The sequence below is a fragment of the Psittacula echo genome, assembly GCF_963264785.1.
Source record: "Psittacula echo genome assembly, chromosome: Z".
In the NCBI taxonomy this organism is placed as follows: domain Eukaryota; kingdom Metazoa; phylum Chordata; class Aves; order Psittaciformes; family Psittacidae; genus Psittacula; species Psittacula echo.
In genome coordinates, this window is record NC_137742.1 from 87441911 (window position 1) to 87460101 (window position 18191).

Below are 18191 nucleotides of genomic sequence, written 5' to 3' on the forward strand. Positions count from 1 at the left end.
CACGTGTGATTGGGTATTACATAGATGGGAATTAGAAGGAAATGCGCTGAAGAAATGGCAGTGTACCATGGCCTGTAAAATTACCCAAAAGACCATGACTTTTTGTTATGAAAAGCTGGTAAGTAGAGTTAAACCATGCAGCATATTAATAATTATTCATAGCTTCTAGATGAAAATGTAAATCTGGAAAAGATGGCTGGACTTTTACAGCACCAGGAAACACAAATAACTGGTGTTTCGTGAGGAGGACTTTGCTTATTGTTTCCTGCTCCCTTTTAAATTTCACCTGACATCTGGGAAGAAGCAATGGACAGGTTGGTTGTAATACTTCCATCAGCTTCACATGCTTGTATATGTTTCTCTATGATAGGAGACAGTGTCTGATTTATGCACACACAGTGTGTGCATGGGCTCAGATCTTCAATGGCTTTGGGAAAATGTTCAGGGTAACTGAGGATAAATGATTTCAAATTGGGCATTGATTTAAGACAGAAGAAAAAGAGGATTTAGTGTGTCTTACCATGGTGCTGCCAAGTCCTGCACTTCTTAAGAGATGCTCTTCATTGCTGAGCAGCTGGGTAATACAGACCCTGGCAAAGGCAGCAGGAGCTGCAGCTGTGCAGCTACCTCATTTTATCAGGAATATCTCTGCTCTTGCATCAAAACTGCCTTTTGTGTCTTCTGCCTAGAAGGCTTTGCACATGTGGAGACTAACCCAATCACTGGTGTCCTGACAGTACCATGAGTCACATAATTCTGTTACTTAATGGACTCAACCTGGATTAAACCATTCAGGCACAAGACTTTTCTTATAGATTTCCATGTTTGTATCTTTACGAACATAGGGACCAGTCTATTATACTGAAAATTATGCTAGCACTGGAGATTTGCTAAAGCAGTGCCTCCATGGTGGAAGAGACATTTGAAATTATTTCTACTAGATTTGGATGAACGGCTTTATTTGGTTCCTAGAAGTTAAGAAGGGAGTTTTGCTACAATCAGATTTGAAACTTTCCCCAAAGTGCAGACTATCTGAAATGAAATCAGGAAGGATAGTGGTTGCAGAGCTCTACTCCACTGAAAGTAATGGGATTTCCATTGCTGAATTACAATCCTTGTGGGTTTTGCTACAAAAAGCATCCGGAAATACTTTATAGCGAATGAATCTTTATTTGGCAGGCAGTAGACTGGCTAATGCATCTCTTCCATTGCTAATTTTGTTATTAACATTACAGATGTGTAAATCTGTAAGGATCTGGGAGGGTCATATCTGGTTTGCATAAACATTTAGGTGTTTGGATTCGTCTCCCAGCTACTTCACCCTTTTAAGCAACCCTCGTGTGACTCCACAGAAGCCAGCAGGGCCAACATCAGGGTTAATTTTTGCTCTCCAAAATGTGAAGCTGGATAGAAAACATCATGAAAGCAGGCTTTTATGTGAGGTTTGTGGCATTTCCTTGCCCTGATTTTAGCTAGAACTACCACCAGCCCGGTTGTTGTCATAACATCTTGGCATGTGTAATCTCAGTGTAGTGCAGAAACCAGAAATCAAAAAATACCACAAAACTGCCTAAAATTATCACTGAAGATGAAAATTCCACATTCTCGAAGAAGTTTGAGGGTAGCTCTAAGAAAACGTGAATTTAGGCATAATCATCTCACGTACATCTGATTAGAGACAATCTTTTGGACATGAATGTGGTTGGGAGTAGTCAGCATGGATTCTCAAATGGGAAGTCATGCTTGACCAACTTGATGATGTTCTATGGTGAAATGACTGGCTTGGTAGATAAGGGGAGAGCAGCTCAGAAAGGTTTTTGATCTCCTTTCCAATGAGATTCACTTAGAGATGCTATTGAAGTATGGGTGAGGTAAGCAGACAGTGAGGTGGACTGAAAATTGTCTGATTGTCTAGGTTTAGAGAGCACAGTCAGAGGTACGAAGTCTAGCTGGAGGCCAGTAAGCAGCAGTGTAACTATCCCAGGCATCAGTACTGGATAGAAGACTGTTTAACGTCTTCAGTAATGATCTATTTGTATGATGGGGCAGAGTGCACCTTCAGCAAGTTTGCTGATGACTCAGTAGTAGGAGTGGCTGATACACCAAGGGTTTGTGCTGCCATTCAAACAGACCTTGATCCCTGGAGAAATGGGATGTCAGGAACCAGGCACAGCTACAGGTTGGGCAAAGAAGAGATTCGGAGCAGCTCTGCAGAGAAGGACTTGGGGCTGTTGGTCAATGAGAAAATGCACATGAGCCGGCTTCAGTGTGCGCTTGCAACCCAGAAAGCCAACCGTATCCTGGGCTGCATCAAAAGGAGCGTGGCCAGCAGGTCGAAGGAGGTGATCCTGCCCCTCTACTCTGCTCTCGTGAGACCTCATTTGGAGTATTGCATGCAGTTCTGGTGTCCTCAACATAAAAGGGCATGGAACTGTTGGAGCAAGTCCAGAGGAGGGCCACGAGGATGATCAGGGGACTGGCACACCTCCTGTATGAAGACAGGCTGAGGAAGTTGGGGCTGTTCATCCTGGAGAAGAGAAGGCTGCGTGGAGACCTCATAGCAGCCTTCCAGTATCTGAAGGGGGCCTACAGGGATGCTGGGGATGGACTTTTTGTTAGGGACTGTAGTGACAGGACTAGGGGTAACGGGTTAAACATTAAACAGGGGAAGTTTAAGTTGGATATAAGGAAGAAATTCTTTACTGTGAGGGTGGTGAGGCATGGGAATGGGTTGCCCAGGGAGGTTGTGAATGCTGCATCCTTGGCGGTGTTCAAGGCCAGGTTGGATGAGGCCTTGGGTGGCATGGTTTAGTGTGAGGTGTTTCTGCCCATGGCAGGGGGGTTGGAACTGGATGATCTTAAGGTCCTTTCCAACCCTAACTATTCTATGATTCTATGATTCTAACCTTACACAGTCCAACAAGTGGCAATGCAAAGACCTGCACCTGGGGAGGTACAATCCCAAACACCAGTACAGCCTGGGGGCCAAGAGGCTGGAAAGCAGCTTTGTGAAAAAGAAGCTAGGGAAACTGGTGGAAACCAAGTTAACCATGAACCAGCAGTGTACCCTTGTGGCATAGAAGGCCATATTATTTAACCATGATATCAGACTTCGCCATGTCTTTCCCTTAGGAGTTGACAGGACACTTTGCTGTCTCTGAATACACAAAAGAAAGGGCAGAGATTGTGCCTGATCATAAATGTCTAGGTTTTGATGGATAAGTCTGACAGGTTCCTCCACGTGTGAAATCCCATTGATAAGCAATTTATCTCACTTACCTATCTTTGAAGAAAAATGTTTCTCCTCTAATTTGTGCGACTCCATCAAATACAATGTCATGCTTGCAGAGCTCTGGAGTGACAGGTCCAAGGGTTGGACGTGGGCCGGGCCCTGGTCCTGGCCCTGGCCCAGGTTCTACATCAGTTGACACTTCTGTAATGGTGAACAGAGAAGTTCTGTTACACTGAAATACAGTGTGGCATAGGTTCTACATAGCGCATGAACTACCATAATTCCTAGAAGGGTAATAATTTAGAGGCAGTGCTTGAAGGAGCAAAAACTTATAACCTTTTCAGAGGAAGGGTGGTCAAGTACAGCTGAGAAGGCCATAGCTTTCAGTCCTGCATTAATCTACTCTGTGGCCTTATTCACATTGCCTGTGAATGTCTATCCATGCTGAGCTGTCTGTTTAACTTGAAAGATACTCAGAAATTACTATACTGGGTATAAACGTTAACATTACAGTTTTTATTTCACCGGCTTCTGAAAAGATGAGAAATGCATTTCAAAGTGCTTCTACTCAGAATTATCCGCAACTCCACTGAGAGGGACATCAAAGTGAATTTCTGTTCTACAAAGAAGTGCCAATATTTTGCAAGTGACAAAGATGCATTTTGAGCCATTTATATGATCTTTTTGCCCTCATCAGCAATCAAAATGTGCCCTTAAGAATATGCACTTTGCCATTTGGTTTATTTTGGTTGGGTTTATTATTTGGCTGTGGCTGTATTGCCTTATAAAGCATTTGCCTTTTTTCTTAAAAATCAGGTTGATTTACTGTATGAAACAAAGTTGAGTGTAGCTGACGGAGATACTAATGGAAGAAAACAAAGGTTTCTTTAATACTTGTTTTATATAGAAAGCAGTTTGTAAAGGGTTCTATCAGTTATAAAGAGGCAAGAAAGATAGTTTTGTCTCAAGTTTTGAAGTGTGCCTTGAGACAACCGAGTTAAATTCTGAACTCTATCAAAGATATGTTGTGCAAGCTTAGAAAATTCATGGAGCCTTGACCATGTCTCAATTCCCAGTCTTAATTAAAACAGCTAAGAACAAGGGGAAAATTGAAGATTCAAATCAGATTTTTGATAAAAAAGTGTCTCATGTGGTAATCATTTTGGTATATTCCTATTATAATTTCTAAGGTGTTGAATACTGTAGAATATAGTGACTTACAATTAGGAAGATACCTCAGCAGAAAAGTGAAAAGCACAGAAAAATAAATGGCATAGATTTTCTCTGCTTAATTGACTGTAGCAGATTTGTGTCTCTACAAGGCAGAAAATATATAAGTGGAAGGAATTTTAATTATAATAATACTTGTGAATTTTACTAAGTATATCTGTGGAGAAAATAATAAATTTTTAAGATATACCAACACGAGAATGCTTAAATTCACTTTTTCTCCAGGAGCTTGCCAAATACATTTATGTCAACAAATTAGCTCCCATACACGCTGCAGTTGTCGTTGTTATGGTATAGTTTGGATTGTGAGCAAGCAATGTGAACTGTTTTCAAGCTGGTGCAGGAAATAAGGTCCTTCCCCTCACTTTACAGGGAGTTGCAATCTGGGAAGCTCAGAGTGTTGTAGACAGTAACACCCAAACCCATCCACATGAGGTATTTCAAGCTAGAGAAAAGGATGGCATTTCATTGTCCCAGTAAAGGCATTAGAAATTTTCATCTAAAGGTTTGGCTAGGGGGAGTTTTGGAGCTTCTCTTAGTTTAGTAAATTTAGTGACGCCTCATCCTTAAAGTGTGATTTTTTATTTAAGTAGGAGCCTCTTAATAACATAAAGCAGGGAGAAAGGCACAGAGGGTGTTTCTGGCATTGCTGGTATTGTGCAGTATGTCATTTACTGCAAGTTCTGAGTCCCATATTTCAACCTGTGCTGCATGCTTTTCTGCTGCCAGGGGAGGACCTTCTTACCATATAGCTCCTGTATCCCTTTAATGTCATCCTGAGAAAGTCGAAAGTTCTTGGTATAGGTGTAGATAGGGGCCATCAGAGCTCCTGGATCCTCAGAGTGCTCTAATCCCATGGCATGGCCAAATTCATGAGCAGCAACCAAGAAGAGACTGTATCCTAAATAAGACAGCAAGATAGTATTAACTGCTTGCATCTAAATAGAAGTGTACCACACAGGTTATTCATAGTCTTACAATTTTATTTTTCTTGCTACCCATAAAAAATCTCCCAACAGTAAATATCATCATTATTTACAGATGCCAATGGTGACTGTTACATATATATTGCCAGAAATGACATTTCAGTAGAGAGATTCTGAGGTTTTAGAGGCTGACATTTGCTCTTGTCTCAAATGAAAGTGACTTTGACTGCAGTCTTCATACTTCTGTAAAAAAAAGGAAGTGTAGCAGATAAAATCAGGGAGTTTTTTTAAGCAGTGAGAATTAAACTTGCACTCTAGACCTCAAATCTTATTTTTTGTCATGAAGTGGCATGCAAGTGATAAACAGGTCTGTATACCTGTCTGTCCATGAACAGAGCCTGGATCACCAGTGTTGTACCAAATATTGTCAGGTTAAAAAAGTCTTTTATCATAAGATGGCATTTTATCTATTATGCCCAAACAGTCTCTGAAATTTGGCAGTTATTTCTCTCTTAAAGGAAAAAACTGACCCCTTGCATTTGTTTGTACATTTGTAAAAAGCCTTTTACTATATTTAATTTTATCTATGTTAAAAATGACAAATATTAACCAAAGTAATTTTAAATATGCACCATATAAAAATCATTCTGTCTCTCTCGCTTTTAAACATGTTTTTCATCTTCAGCAATATCAATCACAGATGTTTTTTACATTTAGCATTTTTTCCTAATTTGACAAATATCAGAGTATAATTATTATATATGTAATGTACTTGTGGCTTGTAGCTTTGGAAGGAAAAACTGGTGATGAGAAAACCATTTATTTATTTAAATTATTTTTAAAAATGTTTTTTGGTTTTTGTGATTTCAAAAGACACTTCATGGTTATAAATTATAGAAAAATGTGAATGTTTCAGGCAGATGAGCTCTGGGATTGACTCTTGAAAGAGTCTCCGACCCAGATACAGAGATTTTGCTCAGATTTCGGGCTGGGGAGATTGTGTATTGTAACTATATACAAGTGCTAAATATGAGGATGAAATCATCCTAACTGTGGTGTCATCAGTGAGGTCAGTATGCTGGTACTAGTATATTGCTGTGACAATCTATTACCTTGATCAGGACAAAAGCCCCACTTGCGGTCATCATCATAGCTACTGGTAGAAGCGCACCACAGCTTGCCATCGTTGCGACCTGCACTTGTACAGGACTCATATTTATTCCCAAGGAAGATGAAGGGGAATACACAAGGGGCTCCCTCTGAATTTCCACCAACTGTTGACATGGCTGTGGAAAATGACAGGAAAATGCAGTGAGAAGGGAGTCCCTTTTGAGATTAAGCTGATGTACCTTCTCCTAAACACATGCTAAAATCAGAAACCAAGTAAAAAAATTTGTAATCCTCTTAAGAACATGAGGAGTCAGATTGAAAGTAATATTTGAAAACAAGATTACCTGCCACAGAGAAAAAGGAAAAAGTCTAGGCATCACCATTGCGATTAACTTGCCAATAGTTTTGGTGAGAGTAAGAATGTGTTCACAGCTCTGAGAAAACAGCAGTTAATAATGTTCTGTAGAAGGTGATTATGGAGCAAGTATCATTTGGTAGTCCCTCCTGATGATTTCTTGAAATGCGTATTGAATAGGTTGAAGGTGTAGAGCATCAGTGTCTAGTGTTTAGTGTCAGAAAGGTATAAAGGATTATTGAGTATCCACCTGGTTAGTAGGTGCCTCACTAAAATATAAGCTTTGGAGTTGTCCTGTGTTCAGCAGTAGCAGTCATTTTTCTCCTTAGTAGCTGGTGCAGTGTTGTGTTTTTGACTTTCAGCCTGAGAACAACGCTGATAACACTGATGTTTTTAGTTGTTGCTCAGTAATGTTTAGCCTGACCAAGGACTTTGTGAATCTCTTGCTCCGCCAGAGAGGAGGGGAAGCCGGGAGGAAACAGAGACAGGACACCTGACCCAAACTAGCCAAAGGGGTATTCCATACCACAGCACGTCATGCCCAGTATATAAACTGGGGGAGTTACCTGGAAAGCCAGATTGCTGCTGGCGTCGGGCTGGGTATCGGTCAGCAGGTGGTGCGCAGCTGTATTCTCTTCCTTTGTTATTTCCCTTATTGTTATTATTATTGGTGGTAGCAGTAGTGGTTTTGTGTTATACCTTAGTTACTGGACTATTCTTATCTCAACCCCTGGGAGTTACATTCTTTTGATTCTCCTTCCCATTTCTCTGGGAGCAGGGTGGGGAGGAATAAGTGTGGGGGGGAGTGAGTGAGTGACTGCATGGTGCTGAGTTACTAGTTACTGGCTGGGCATAAACCACGACAGGAGTGAAAAAAAGCATGGCTTAAACATTTTCTGTAGAAAAGGATATAAAATGTGGCTTACTTTTTTTTTTTTTACCAATATTTTTTTGCAAAAACTTGTAATTATTTCCTCTAAGTATGTTCTTGTCTATGTAGTGTATGGTGGTAGTATATAAAAAATAACATTTATATATGAATGTGCAAGTATTTTCTGGAAGAAAGAGGGTATAACTATATTTAAAATTACAGTTTAAAGTAGGTATCATAAATATAGTATGGAAAGAATATAAAACTAATTTAAATTAATTTAAACTGCTATCTGGCAATTACAGTTCCTTTTAAACTATGATTTATCTTCTGGGAAGGTACAGGAGGCAAAGCTGATTCTGTCCCTTATTATTTATAATTATTTATTTCTCATTCATTATTATTAATTAATAAAACAGATTAAAAAAAGAAGAAATCATAGCTTCCTCAAGCAATAACTTATTATGCTGAAAAAAGCATAAAGTAAGTGTATTTCTTGGTTCCAATAATAGAGACTGTGTTACCTAAGACTTTGGATATATTGACTCTTGATATATTGGTTCTTATGTTTGTTGAACAATCCTTTACATGTTTCTCTTCCTATATAATAAAATTCTAGTTAAAAAGTATAAAAAATTGTGAAGAAAGCAGAAATCTATTTTTCCTGGCTAAACCATTTCCCTTAGGTCTTTTGAATTGCTGAAAATGTCTGATAACACAAGCTTAACATATTAAACAAGATTTTTTTTTTTTTTTAAGTATAAATGGTAAGTATTAAGCTAAAATATTGTTCATGCTTTCTTTAGTCACATGAGACTTCTCTTTCAAGGCCATTTGCAAATTGTATTCTACATGTAATTATCCTGCAGCGGTAGACATTTAGTCCTGTGGTTCAATCACATATGTGTGTCTTTCATAAACTTGGTGTGCTATGGCATAGCATATCCTTCACATAGACCTGTTCTTGTTACTTCATTGGCCACCTATGCTGAAATGGTGCCTACTTCATCAACTTCTGTGTGTTCTGATGGAGGTGTAAAAAAGGAGACTTTTGTTAGTTAAAACAATGACAAATTAGATTGTTGCGCTAGTAATGTTCCTCATACCAGTCTCTGGACAGAATCCGTATTTCTTATCTCTGTCATAGTCTTCAGTGGTTCCACACCATCGGTATCCATCTGTCCTGCCTTCGGTTGTGCACTGGTCATATGATTGGCCTTGAAATTTAAAAGGGAATTTGCATGGCTGCCCCTCACCATTGCCACCCATTGTGAAAAGTGCTGTAGAGAGAATGAAAGAAAGAAATGTCACAGGCAATGCTCAGTATAAACAAGGTGCCACTATGTGACAATAGTTTTGACAGAGATTAGACAGCTATTGTGTGTGGAGCAGTTCACATTTAGAACCTTTATTTTACACCAACAGTGAAATGCTTTGGCAAGATAGATGAGGGATGGTACAATCTCACAGTTGTATAGAAAAGAATGAGTGATTGATCTTTATAAATGTATTGGGAGTGAAGAAAATTCTACCAAGCTGTTTGAATGTGGTTTAATTGTGTATATCCTTTATAGCCTGCTCATAAAGGAAATTAATATCCCCTCTTGAAACGACATTTAGAGGATTCTGAGAAAGTCACTCATGTTCCTTAGTGCTCTGCTGATTTACCTTGCATCAAAAGCGTTACATAAAATGACAAACTGCACAAAGCCATGCACAAGCCAGACTGATTTTTCCTGACAGCAATCTGTGTATGTTTTCAGTTTCTTTAAGATGCTGACATACAGTAGAATTAGAGTCAGATAATAACTTGCAGGCTTTTCCTCTAGGTGTTGCTTCTCATGTCTGAGAATCTTCACAGCTGTACTCAGGCACTCAACAGATAAGCAAGAGATGACCAATATGATTCCTCCAGCAAAGCTAGGCACTGGAGGCCTCTCCTGTCTTTTGCTTCATTAATGTTCCTGGAGGTAGTGTATCTTCCAGGGGTTGTTTATTGTCCAGCATATGCAAACAAGGCCCCATGGCTCAACTCTGAGAACCAGAAATCTCTCTTGTGAATTAAGAAGTACGGATTGAACTGAATTGAGAGTTCTGGGACCTGTTTTAGGATTTTAATAAACTTCCATGCAGCCATACACTAATTCTCCCTGTATTTAAGAACAGCACCTCAGAATGAAACATGTCTGTTTGAATTCCCAGTGCAAAGTACACATGATTTGGCCTTTTTTAAGGTGACATGGGGGACAGCTTTCTCTCTCTTCTTCCTCAGTTTAAAGGTAAAACCTAAACGTGTATGTGAGAAGGGTTGGCATGTTATTTTGAAGTTTGCTATTGTCATTTTTGATGACCAAAAAGCCATGATAGCCTCAGTGTTTTTGTGTAGGACTTGAAGGGTTTTGTCTTTGCTTGGTCTGACATATCCATGGGAAGAGATATTGAGTGTGCTTGACTTTTTAGAGTAGTAATAAATAAAAAGCCAAGGCCTTTTCTGGCTGAAAGGTGACTGGGATATGTCTGACATATCCATGGGAAGAGATATTGAGTGTGCTTGACTTTTTAGAGTAGTAATAAATAAAAAGCCAAGGCCTTTTCTGGCTGAAAGGTGACTGGGAAAGGTTCTAATGATGGAGTGTTGTGACACAGATGATTCATTTTGTCTTGTCCACTTAACTCAGTAATTGGCCACAGTATCAAGGTCATGAACTGTTAAGTTACTGGACTAAGTTCCAGTCCACCAAGGAGAGGACTTAAAGCTTTGCAGTCTGGCTCACACACACAAGTTCACTGAACTTCTGATCTAGCCAAGGTCTCATCTGTATCTTCTGCATTCTGGACATGCAAGCAGTCACACAGTGGTCCTATCTCTAGGCAAAAGTAACTTCAGCACACACTGTGCCTCTCCAGAAGAGCAAGTTGTCTCACATGCTGTCTTAAGTTAAGAAATATGCATTAAGTGGGACTGGAGCTATCGTGATTGGAGAGAGACTTTATTTTTTATAAAGAAATGATAGATTTGGAAGGCAAAATTAAACTGAGTTGTTTAGATGACTCATTTACCACATGAGCAGCTTCCAGTTCTAGATCTGGCAAACTCTCTATTAGTCGTCGTCTTTTTTTTTTTTTTTTTAAATCTTTTTAAATGTGGCTAAGTTGCAAAAACCTTATGGAAAGTCAATCTCTTACTGCGTTGCATGGAGTCCTTCTGAGTCATTGTCAAAATGCAGTTTTTCATTTTGCTTGAGGTAACATCATGTGATGGTGACAACAACGATTTATTAACTTTTCAAATCCTTCCCTCTGCCTTAACTAGAAAGTTCTTTGCTTTAATGTAAATGAAAGTTAAAGACAGACTAGTTCAGTTTCCCCCAAAACAAACCAAAAGCTTTATTTACTTGCCAGGGATCTTAAAGGGCCTGCATCATGGTAAGCTCAGCCATTTAAAAATACGATCATCAGATATCCTGGTGTGAGAGCAGATTCAGGCTGGACATTACTAATCTGTGAGCTATAGAGCATGGTTAGCTCTTCCCAGAAGATCAGCCAGTTGTGGTGTAAGGAAACCCATGGCTGGAAGGCTTCTGAAAGGCCTGCAGCACAGACCCAGGTTGGAGGTAGCTGCAGTTTCATGAGGGCTCTGCCTCAGAGAACATGACAGCGGCGGCCTACAACAGCTGTGACCAGTGTGAGGGAGGTACAGGCAAAGTACAGATCTCAGTAACATTAGACATTAGAGGGCAAAAGTTAGGAGCCTGAACTCCCTGTTGTGCCAGTGATTCTGGTAAAAAAGAAAGAGATTCAAGATCCCTTGATCCTATATGGCAAAGCAGAGATTCAGCACACCTTTGAAAGATTTGTGTAGTAGGTAGATAACTTTTTGCTTTGCATTCTTCTGCTTTGCCAGATGATAGTTGAGACCTACAAAACGAGGGTACAGATCTGGGATTGACTTTAGAAAAGCCTGGTGCAGTACTAGAGCTTTAAAAATATTTCCAAACTTGCAGCGTGGCTCTATAATGAAAAGAATTGAGACTAACTTCAGTGAATTAAACGTGAGAGAAGCAAACACAACTTGGAATGCTGCCCCCAGTACAGCCTCTATCATGTAAATCATACCCTGTCTGAACTGATTAGCTGGGTTTTAGCAAATGGTGCCTTGGAATAATGAGTGAATAGCACCACTCTGAATTTAATAAGAGCCATGTGTGCATAACTGTTCAAGGGTCTTGCGAAACAATTACATCAGAAACAAAAGGCTAAAACCCTTCTGTTTGGTTTCAGAGACCTTAACAGAAGCATTTCAGGAACATCAACTTCCAGAACCAGCTCTCCCTGAGAATACTTCACTGCTCACATTTTCAGTCTTGTATGACTTTGGGATTTCACAAAGGTATCAGTTAGGGAATGTGGATCTCAGTTTGTCCCACTAGCTTGTAATCTGAGCTTTGTACTGACTATATATGAGCATTTGGACTATTTTAAAGAAATAAATCTAATTTTACACTTTTCCAGCTGAAAGGATTAACCTGAGGGAGATGAGTAGAGGAGATTTGGTGAAAGGTGCAGAATAAAGGAGATGGCAGAGTTTTAGGAAAAAATATGTGAAGTACACACGTATGATCTCCTGAAGTAAATGTCAGGCTAAAGAAGCCAGTTCTGAAAGCCATGTAACTAACCGTTAACTTTTGTGTTTTTATTAGCTCAAGTCTGTTAGAAGTTCATGTTCCTGTTTTTTCATCCCTTATAGTTGTATAAATAGTTGTCACCATGGTAGGTCCCGGCTCTAGATGTGACCTATAATGGGCAATTAGGGTTTTTGGAAATTAAAGAAGATTTTTTATGACATCGGGGCTAGAAGACTAGTATGTTCTACAGCAGATTATCTTTGCAAACCACAAATGCCCTGATGCAAAAATATTGTAATCTTATATTGGAAACTCTATGGTCTTGCAAATGAACTTGAGAGATCCAGAAAAGGTGTCAAGCAGGAATCCATTTAGTGTTTGGCTACAATAGGATACCAGAGAAGATATGAAGAGAGGGTATCTGAACTTTTCCTACATACATGTATTTGTGATCTGTTGAAAAATTATGTACTTAACTGACACATACATATTAACACACATACATGTGTTTTTACAGTTCTCACAAGACTTGTCTGGGACTGTGGGGCTGTTCTTGTGCATTCGTGTTTTGGCAAACCCCTGAACATGTCTTGTTTTGTTAGCTGTGCATCTCAGACATCACTAATTTTCTTTCAGCAATCTGTATTCTCTTACCTTGTACTGATTGCATGTAGCCATGATATTCAAGTAAGTTTAGTACTATTGTTCCAGGCAGGATTATCATGAGTCTGACAAAAACTCTGCTGTTTTCTGTTTCATTCTTTTTCGTAACTCTTTTATCGTTTGATATAAAACGGCAGTAACAGACAGGAGTTTTAGTAACCCTGTGGATCCATTGCTCAGGATGTAAGGTAACAAGAGTGATGAAACACTCCCTGCTGCCAAAAGCTTATAGCAATCAGTTATGTACAAAGGGAAAAAAGAGGATGTGAGAAACTGCAGCACTGGGAATGTCTGTGAATACAGGTGCCAGCATTGGAACTGGCAAACAGGAGATGGAACAAGTGGCTGAAAGCCCTTTGCCTTTTGAACTTTACTTCCTGCTGATAAATTAGCACAGTAGGGTATAGCCAGTTATACTTATTTGCTTCTTTAAATATTTCCTGCTGTGTGATATACAGGAGATCAAATTAACGCTCATATAATAATAAACTGTCTGAAGTTTTATATGTAGTACACTCATCAAGGTTTTCAAGTGTATAAATAAGTTTCCTGATGTTTAAAAGGAAACATAGTGTCATAATTTCATTTGAAAGACAAGAAACATGTTGTGTATATTTTTAAAGAGTTGTGGCTACATAGAAACATTATGCACATTGTCTAATTAGAACATGAGTGTTTCCAAATATGAAATAAATTGCTTGTGAAACAGAAGAGTCTGTTCACATTCCAAAAAGTTAGAGATTAAGTAGGATCTCAGCTTTCCTAGATCCTGTAGCAGTTTTGTAGAGATAGCATTTCTGAAATACAGTGTCATTCTGGTACCTAAAGTGAGCTGTTGGCACTGCTTTGTGAGGAAGAGTCATAAGATATGGTTAAAAATAAAAACCTAATTTCTAAAAAAGTCAGTTCTCTCCTGACTAGCAATTTCCAATGCACCAACATATAAATAACTTTGCTCCAGCATAGATACTCACTTGAAATGCAGTCATTATTATTTTGAGAAGTAGTCTGAGGTCATTTAAAGGGTGATTAGTGACAATAATAGTGTCATATTGCAGTAGAAGGGTTGCTAGACTCAGTGGACCTGGACCACAGGTTGGTAAAATTGTTGTGCAAAGTTGCAGAGGTTTAGCTTAATGGGTTTTAGCCTTAACTGCTCGTTTTTGTTACTCACTTCTCTTGATGGGGACACAACTTTAGTTGTTTGTGGAATGTGTTTAGGGAGAGATTTCTGTCATTTAGTGTGCTCCATCTCTGAATTTATCTCTGTCCTTACTCTAAAAAGTAGTTGCCTTCCAGGGTTGCAAAACTCAACATGTAATATCTTTGAGGCATATATGGGGCCAACATTGTTTCAGACCTATTGTCAGTATGTCCTTGTTTTTAGAGAAAGGCCTCGGGCTGGGTCATCATTAGTGTCCTGGGTTCAGCAGTAGCAGTCATTTTTCTCCTTCTTAGTAGCTGGTGCAGTGCTGTGTTTTTGACTTTCAGCCTGAGAACAACGCTGATAACATCGATGTTTTTAGTTGTTGCTCAGTAATGTTTACCCTGACCAAGGACTTTCTCAGTCCCATGCTCTGCCAGGGAGGAGGGGCATGGGAAGCCAGGAGGAAACAGAGACAGGACACCTGACCCAAACTAGCCAAAGGGGTATTCCATACCACAGCACGTCATGCCCAGTATATAAACTGAGGGCAGTTACCTGGAAGAGATAGATTGCTGCTGGGGTCAGGCTGGGTATTGGTTGGCGGGTGGTGAGCGGTTGTATTCTCTTCCTTTGTTATTTTCCTTATCATTATTATTATTGGTGGTAGCAGAAGTGGTTTTGTGTTATACCTTAGTTACTGGACTGTTCTTATGTCAACCCCTGGGAGTTACATTCTTTTGATTCTCCTCCCCATCCCTTCGGGAGCAGGGCGGGGAAGAAGAAGGTGGGGAGTGAGTGAGCGGCTGCGTGTTTCTTGGTTACTGGCTGGGCTTAAACCACGTCAGTAAGTTACCCCAAGGGAGTCTTTAGGAAGTTTTGCTTGCTTAGATACTGAGGAGATATTAAAGAGCAGTAAATCTAAATCTGCCAGGCAGGAAGTAGAAAAAGTAGAGAAGTGGATGGGCAAACAGGTAGGAACATTCTACCGAAAATAGCCTACCAGGAAATAACCGTCAAAACAGTGATCTTACTTACACTCATGGGGACAAAAGCCATATTTGCCATCTGTGTCAAAGTCTTTGGTTGTGGAACACCAGAGGAATCCATCATTACGTCCTGCATCTGTGCAGCTGTTGTATTCCTTGCCATTGAACCAGAAGGGAAATTTGCAGTATTCACCATCTGCATTTCCATACTTCACTCTAACCACTGTGAAGAGAACAAATGCAGAAGTGAAATCAGCCATCAACTGGTATAAAAAATATAGTTTCTGTAAACCTTTTCCTGGAGGACGCTTGTACAGAAATGCAGTCTGAATTTGAAATTCAATGTGCTCCTGATCTCTCTATTGGCAAGATGATCATAGCTGAAATGATAACTAGTAGTTTTGAAAGAATTAAATATATATTACTCATGGGGAAGTGTTAGAATGAACAATCCTTAAAAGCAATAAAAAAAATACATATGTTGTTATTATGCCAAGGCAAACTTATAAACATGCTGTTAACACATTTAGTAATTTAGTTTCTTTGGTAATATGGTCTAAAATGTTGAGTATAGTTTGAAAGGTTCCAGGCAACAGCTGAGCATGAGCTGAACATGCCTTTTGCCTCTTAAACCACTTTAGTATTTCCAATTAGCCTTGAATGAGATGTGGACTGGGGGATAGAGTGGTACCACAGGCACAGCCAAGTCAGGGGTGTATTTCAGTTTGTCACATGTGGTATTGAGCCTACAGTACTGGTGTTGTAATGCCTGTTGATGTACAGATAATTCATGTGTCCATAGCATTTCTTTTAATGGCAGTAACTAACTGGATGCTTGTGCAGTATTTCCACTAACACAGAAAACAGCTTTCTCCTGTTTGTTGTTAGTCTGAGCCAGGGATCCAGTCCAAATAGTGCAGCTACTGGTCAGTGCTTCTGCTAAAGTTAAATGAAAGCCAAACAGAAGGACATTGACTATTTTGATATTAAAGTTCAATTATTTTTTCAATGCGAGAACAGCTGAGGAAACTAGAATTTGAAATGAAAGGCAAACATGAGTTTTGCATTCATCTAATGGAAAGTGTCCCTGCCCATGGCAAGGGGGTTGGAACTAAATAATCTTTTAGGTCCCTTCCAACCCAAACCATTCTGTGATTCTGAGTTTTCCAAATTATTTTACAGAAGAAGAATTATAATCAGAACTATATGATTGTGGCAAAGTTTAAGCTGAAAAAAAGAGGCTCCAAACTACTATTACTTAGTCTTGTTTGTCTAGTTCAGGTGATATTATCTGTCCTTCATTTTTTTTCTTCTAAAAGATATGGCAAACTGCCTGTTAAGATTCTTGGAGATGTTCGTAATGCACTCTTTGATGTCAATTTTGTTTGAATCATCACCATTAGGGACTTACATTCCATTTGGTTTTGAGTGTCTAAAACTTATTCAGGTGGATAGTTCAATTTTGAACAACTGGAGCCACAGCTTAAGTTGTCTTAAAAAGGGCATGTCAGCAGAAGAGCCCTGTCCAGTCTGCCTCTTACACATGAACTTAAAGATATTGTATTTGGAGTCCTGAGAACTGAAGAATTCAAAATGACAGTTGAGGCTTTGTACTTTTCCTACAATTCATGAAGGTTGTGCAGCATCAGGGTCATTATTAATTCAGTTTTTCAGGGGGCAACAGTAAAGGAACAGAAAGGGAAATCCTAAGTAACATTTATGTAGGAATTATATAAATATCTTGTAGAGAACAATTTAAACTGTATAAATTAATTTTCACATACCTAACATTTATTGACATGCCAATGAAATAATTTAGTGTGGTGCCTAAAATAGCATTAAAACAGCAGCCAGCAGGCCATATGTTCTGAAATATTAGAAAGTCTGGTACCTTGCCCCTCACCAAGAGTCCACAGTTCATCATCATCAAAATGGGAGTCTCCTCCAATTCCTGGCCCCGGTGCAAAGGCATGAGCCAGGAGACCATCTTTGCCATCAAATGGATAGCCATCACCATGTTCTGCAGGAGGAAGCAGGCAAAAAATGATCTCTGCTGTATCAGAGTCTATATATGAATGATAATCATCATCCCACCCAAGACAGCAGCAGAATAGTCTAGTAAATTTATTGGTGTGGGTTGTGCTAGCAAGACTGAACCAGAAGGGAAGAAGCAAGTTCGAAGAAGCAAGTTCTCATGAAGAACATTGAGTGTCAGTACTGCAGCATGTTATTTTGTATCTTACAAGTATTATGGAAAGGAATCAAAGAGAGTGAAGAATGGTGAAATATTGTGCATTAGATGTATGGCTGCATACACACTGCTGTTTCTTAATGAGACTGGTAGGCAGCTGTAAAATAAACATTATAGATGAGGGTTATTTTCAGATAATTTGCATTGGTCTCTAATAGAGATATTTGAAAAGTAAAGGCAGATTTCTTTCTGCTGGCTACTCTTTTTCTGCTGCACCTCAGACTTCTGTGGTTTTTGTGCAGGATACTAGCTACTTTAAGCTGGAAAGCAAATCGGCTTAGTGTTTCAGCAGTGGAGGTCTGAAAAGCTAGCTCTGAGTCCTGTGAATGAGCCTATTCCTCCTCCACATCAACCAGTCCAAGACTCGGGCAGCTTTCAGGGCAGCAGCAGGTTAAGTAGTGCCCCTGTTATTACACTGTAGGCTTTTCTTGGAAGTACACCGCATGTGGGTAAGGCAGGCTGGCAAGGGCATAACTCTGGTATTCATAGCTTTCCCACCACACTGACCTGTGCATTAGAGCTGGCTGCCAGCATTTCCAGTTGCATCATTTCAAGCCTTTTGGTCTCATGTCTTGCCATTTAACAGAAGCCTCAAATACACAGGCCTGGTTCTTTGCTCTGTTACACTGATTTCATCCTGGTGATACTCTCTTAATACTGGTTCAGTTGACTAATATCAGTAGTCTAGTGTGTAGTTGCTAAGGACAACATTCTGACATATATTAAATGCTCTACTCCCATTTATTTCCAAGAAGATCCTTGCTTAAGAGAAAGCTTAAAAATGGAAAAACCCTG

The 18191-nt window shown here is 39.5% G+C and overlaps 1 protein-coding gene across 1 annotated transcript in view; it reads right to left on the reverse strand.

The window, feature by feature from the left end:
• MMP2 (matrix metallopeptidase 2) overlaps positions 1-18191 on the reverse strand; it is a gene marked incomplete at both ends in the record, with an annotated part of 36464 nt that overhangs the window by 10596 nt on the left and 7677 nt on the right. Inside the window, 6 exons of the mRNA XM_080637771.1 lie at positions 3280-3433; positions 5208-5363; positions 6501-6674; positions 8831-9004; positions 15195-15368; positions 17037-17165. Of these exons, the coding sequence (XP_080493897.1) occupies positions 3280-3433; positions 5208-5363; positions 6501-6674; positions 8831-9004; positions 15195-15368; positions 17037-17165 (961 nt within the window). The remainder of the gene's footprint in view (positions 1-3279; positions 3434-5207; positions 5364-6500; positions 6675-8830; positions 9005-15194; positions 15369-17036; positions 17166-18191) is intronic.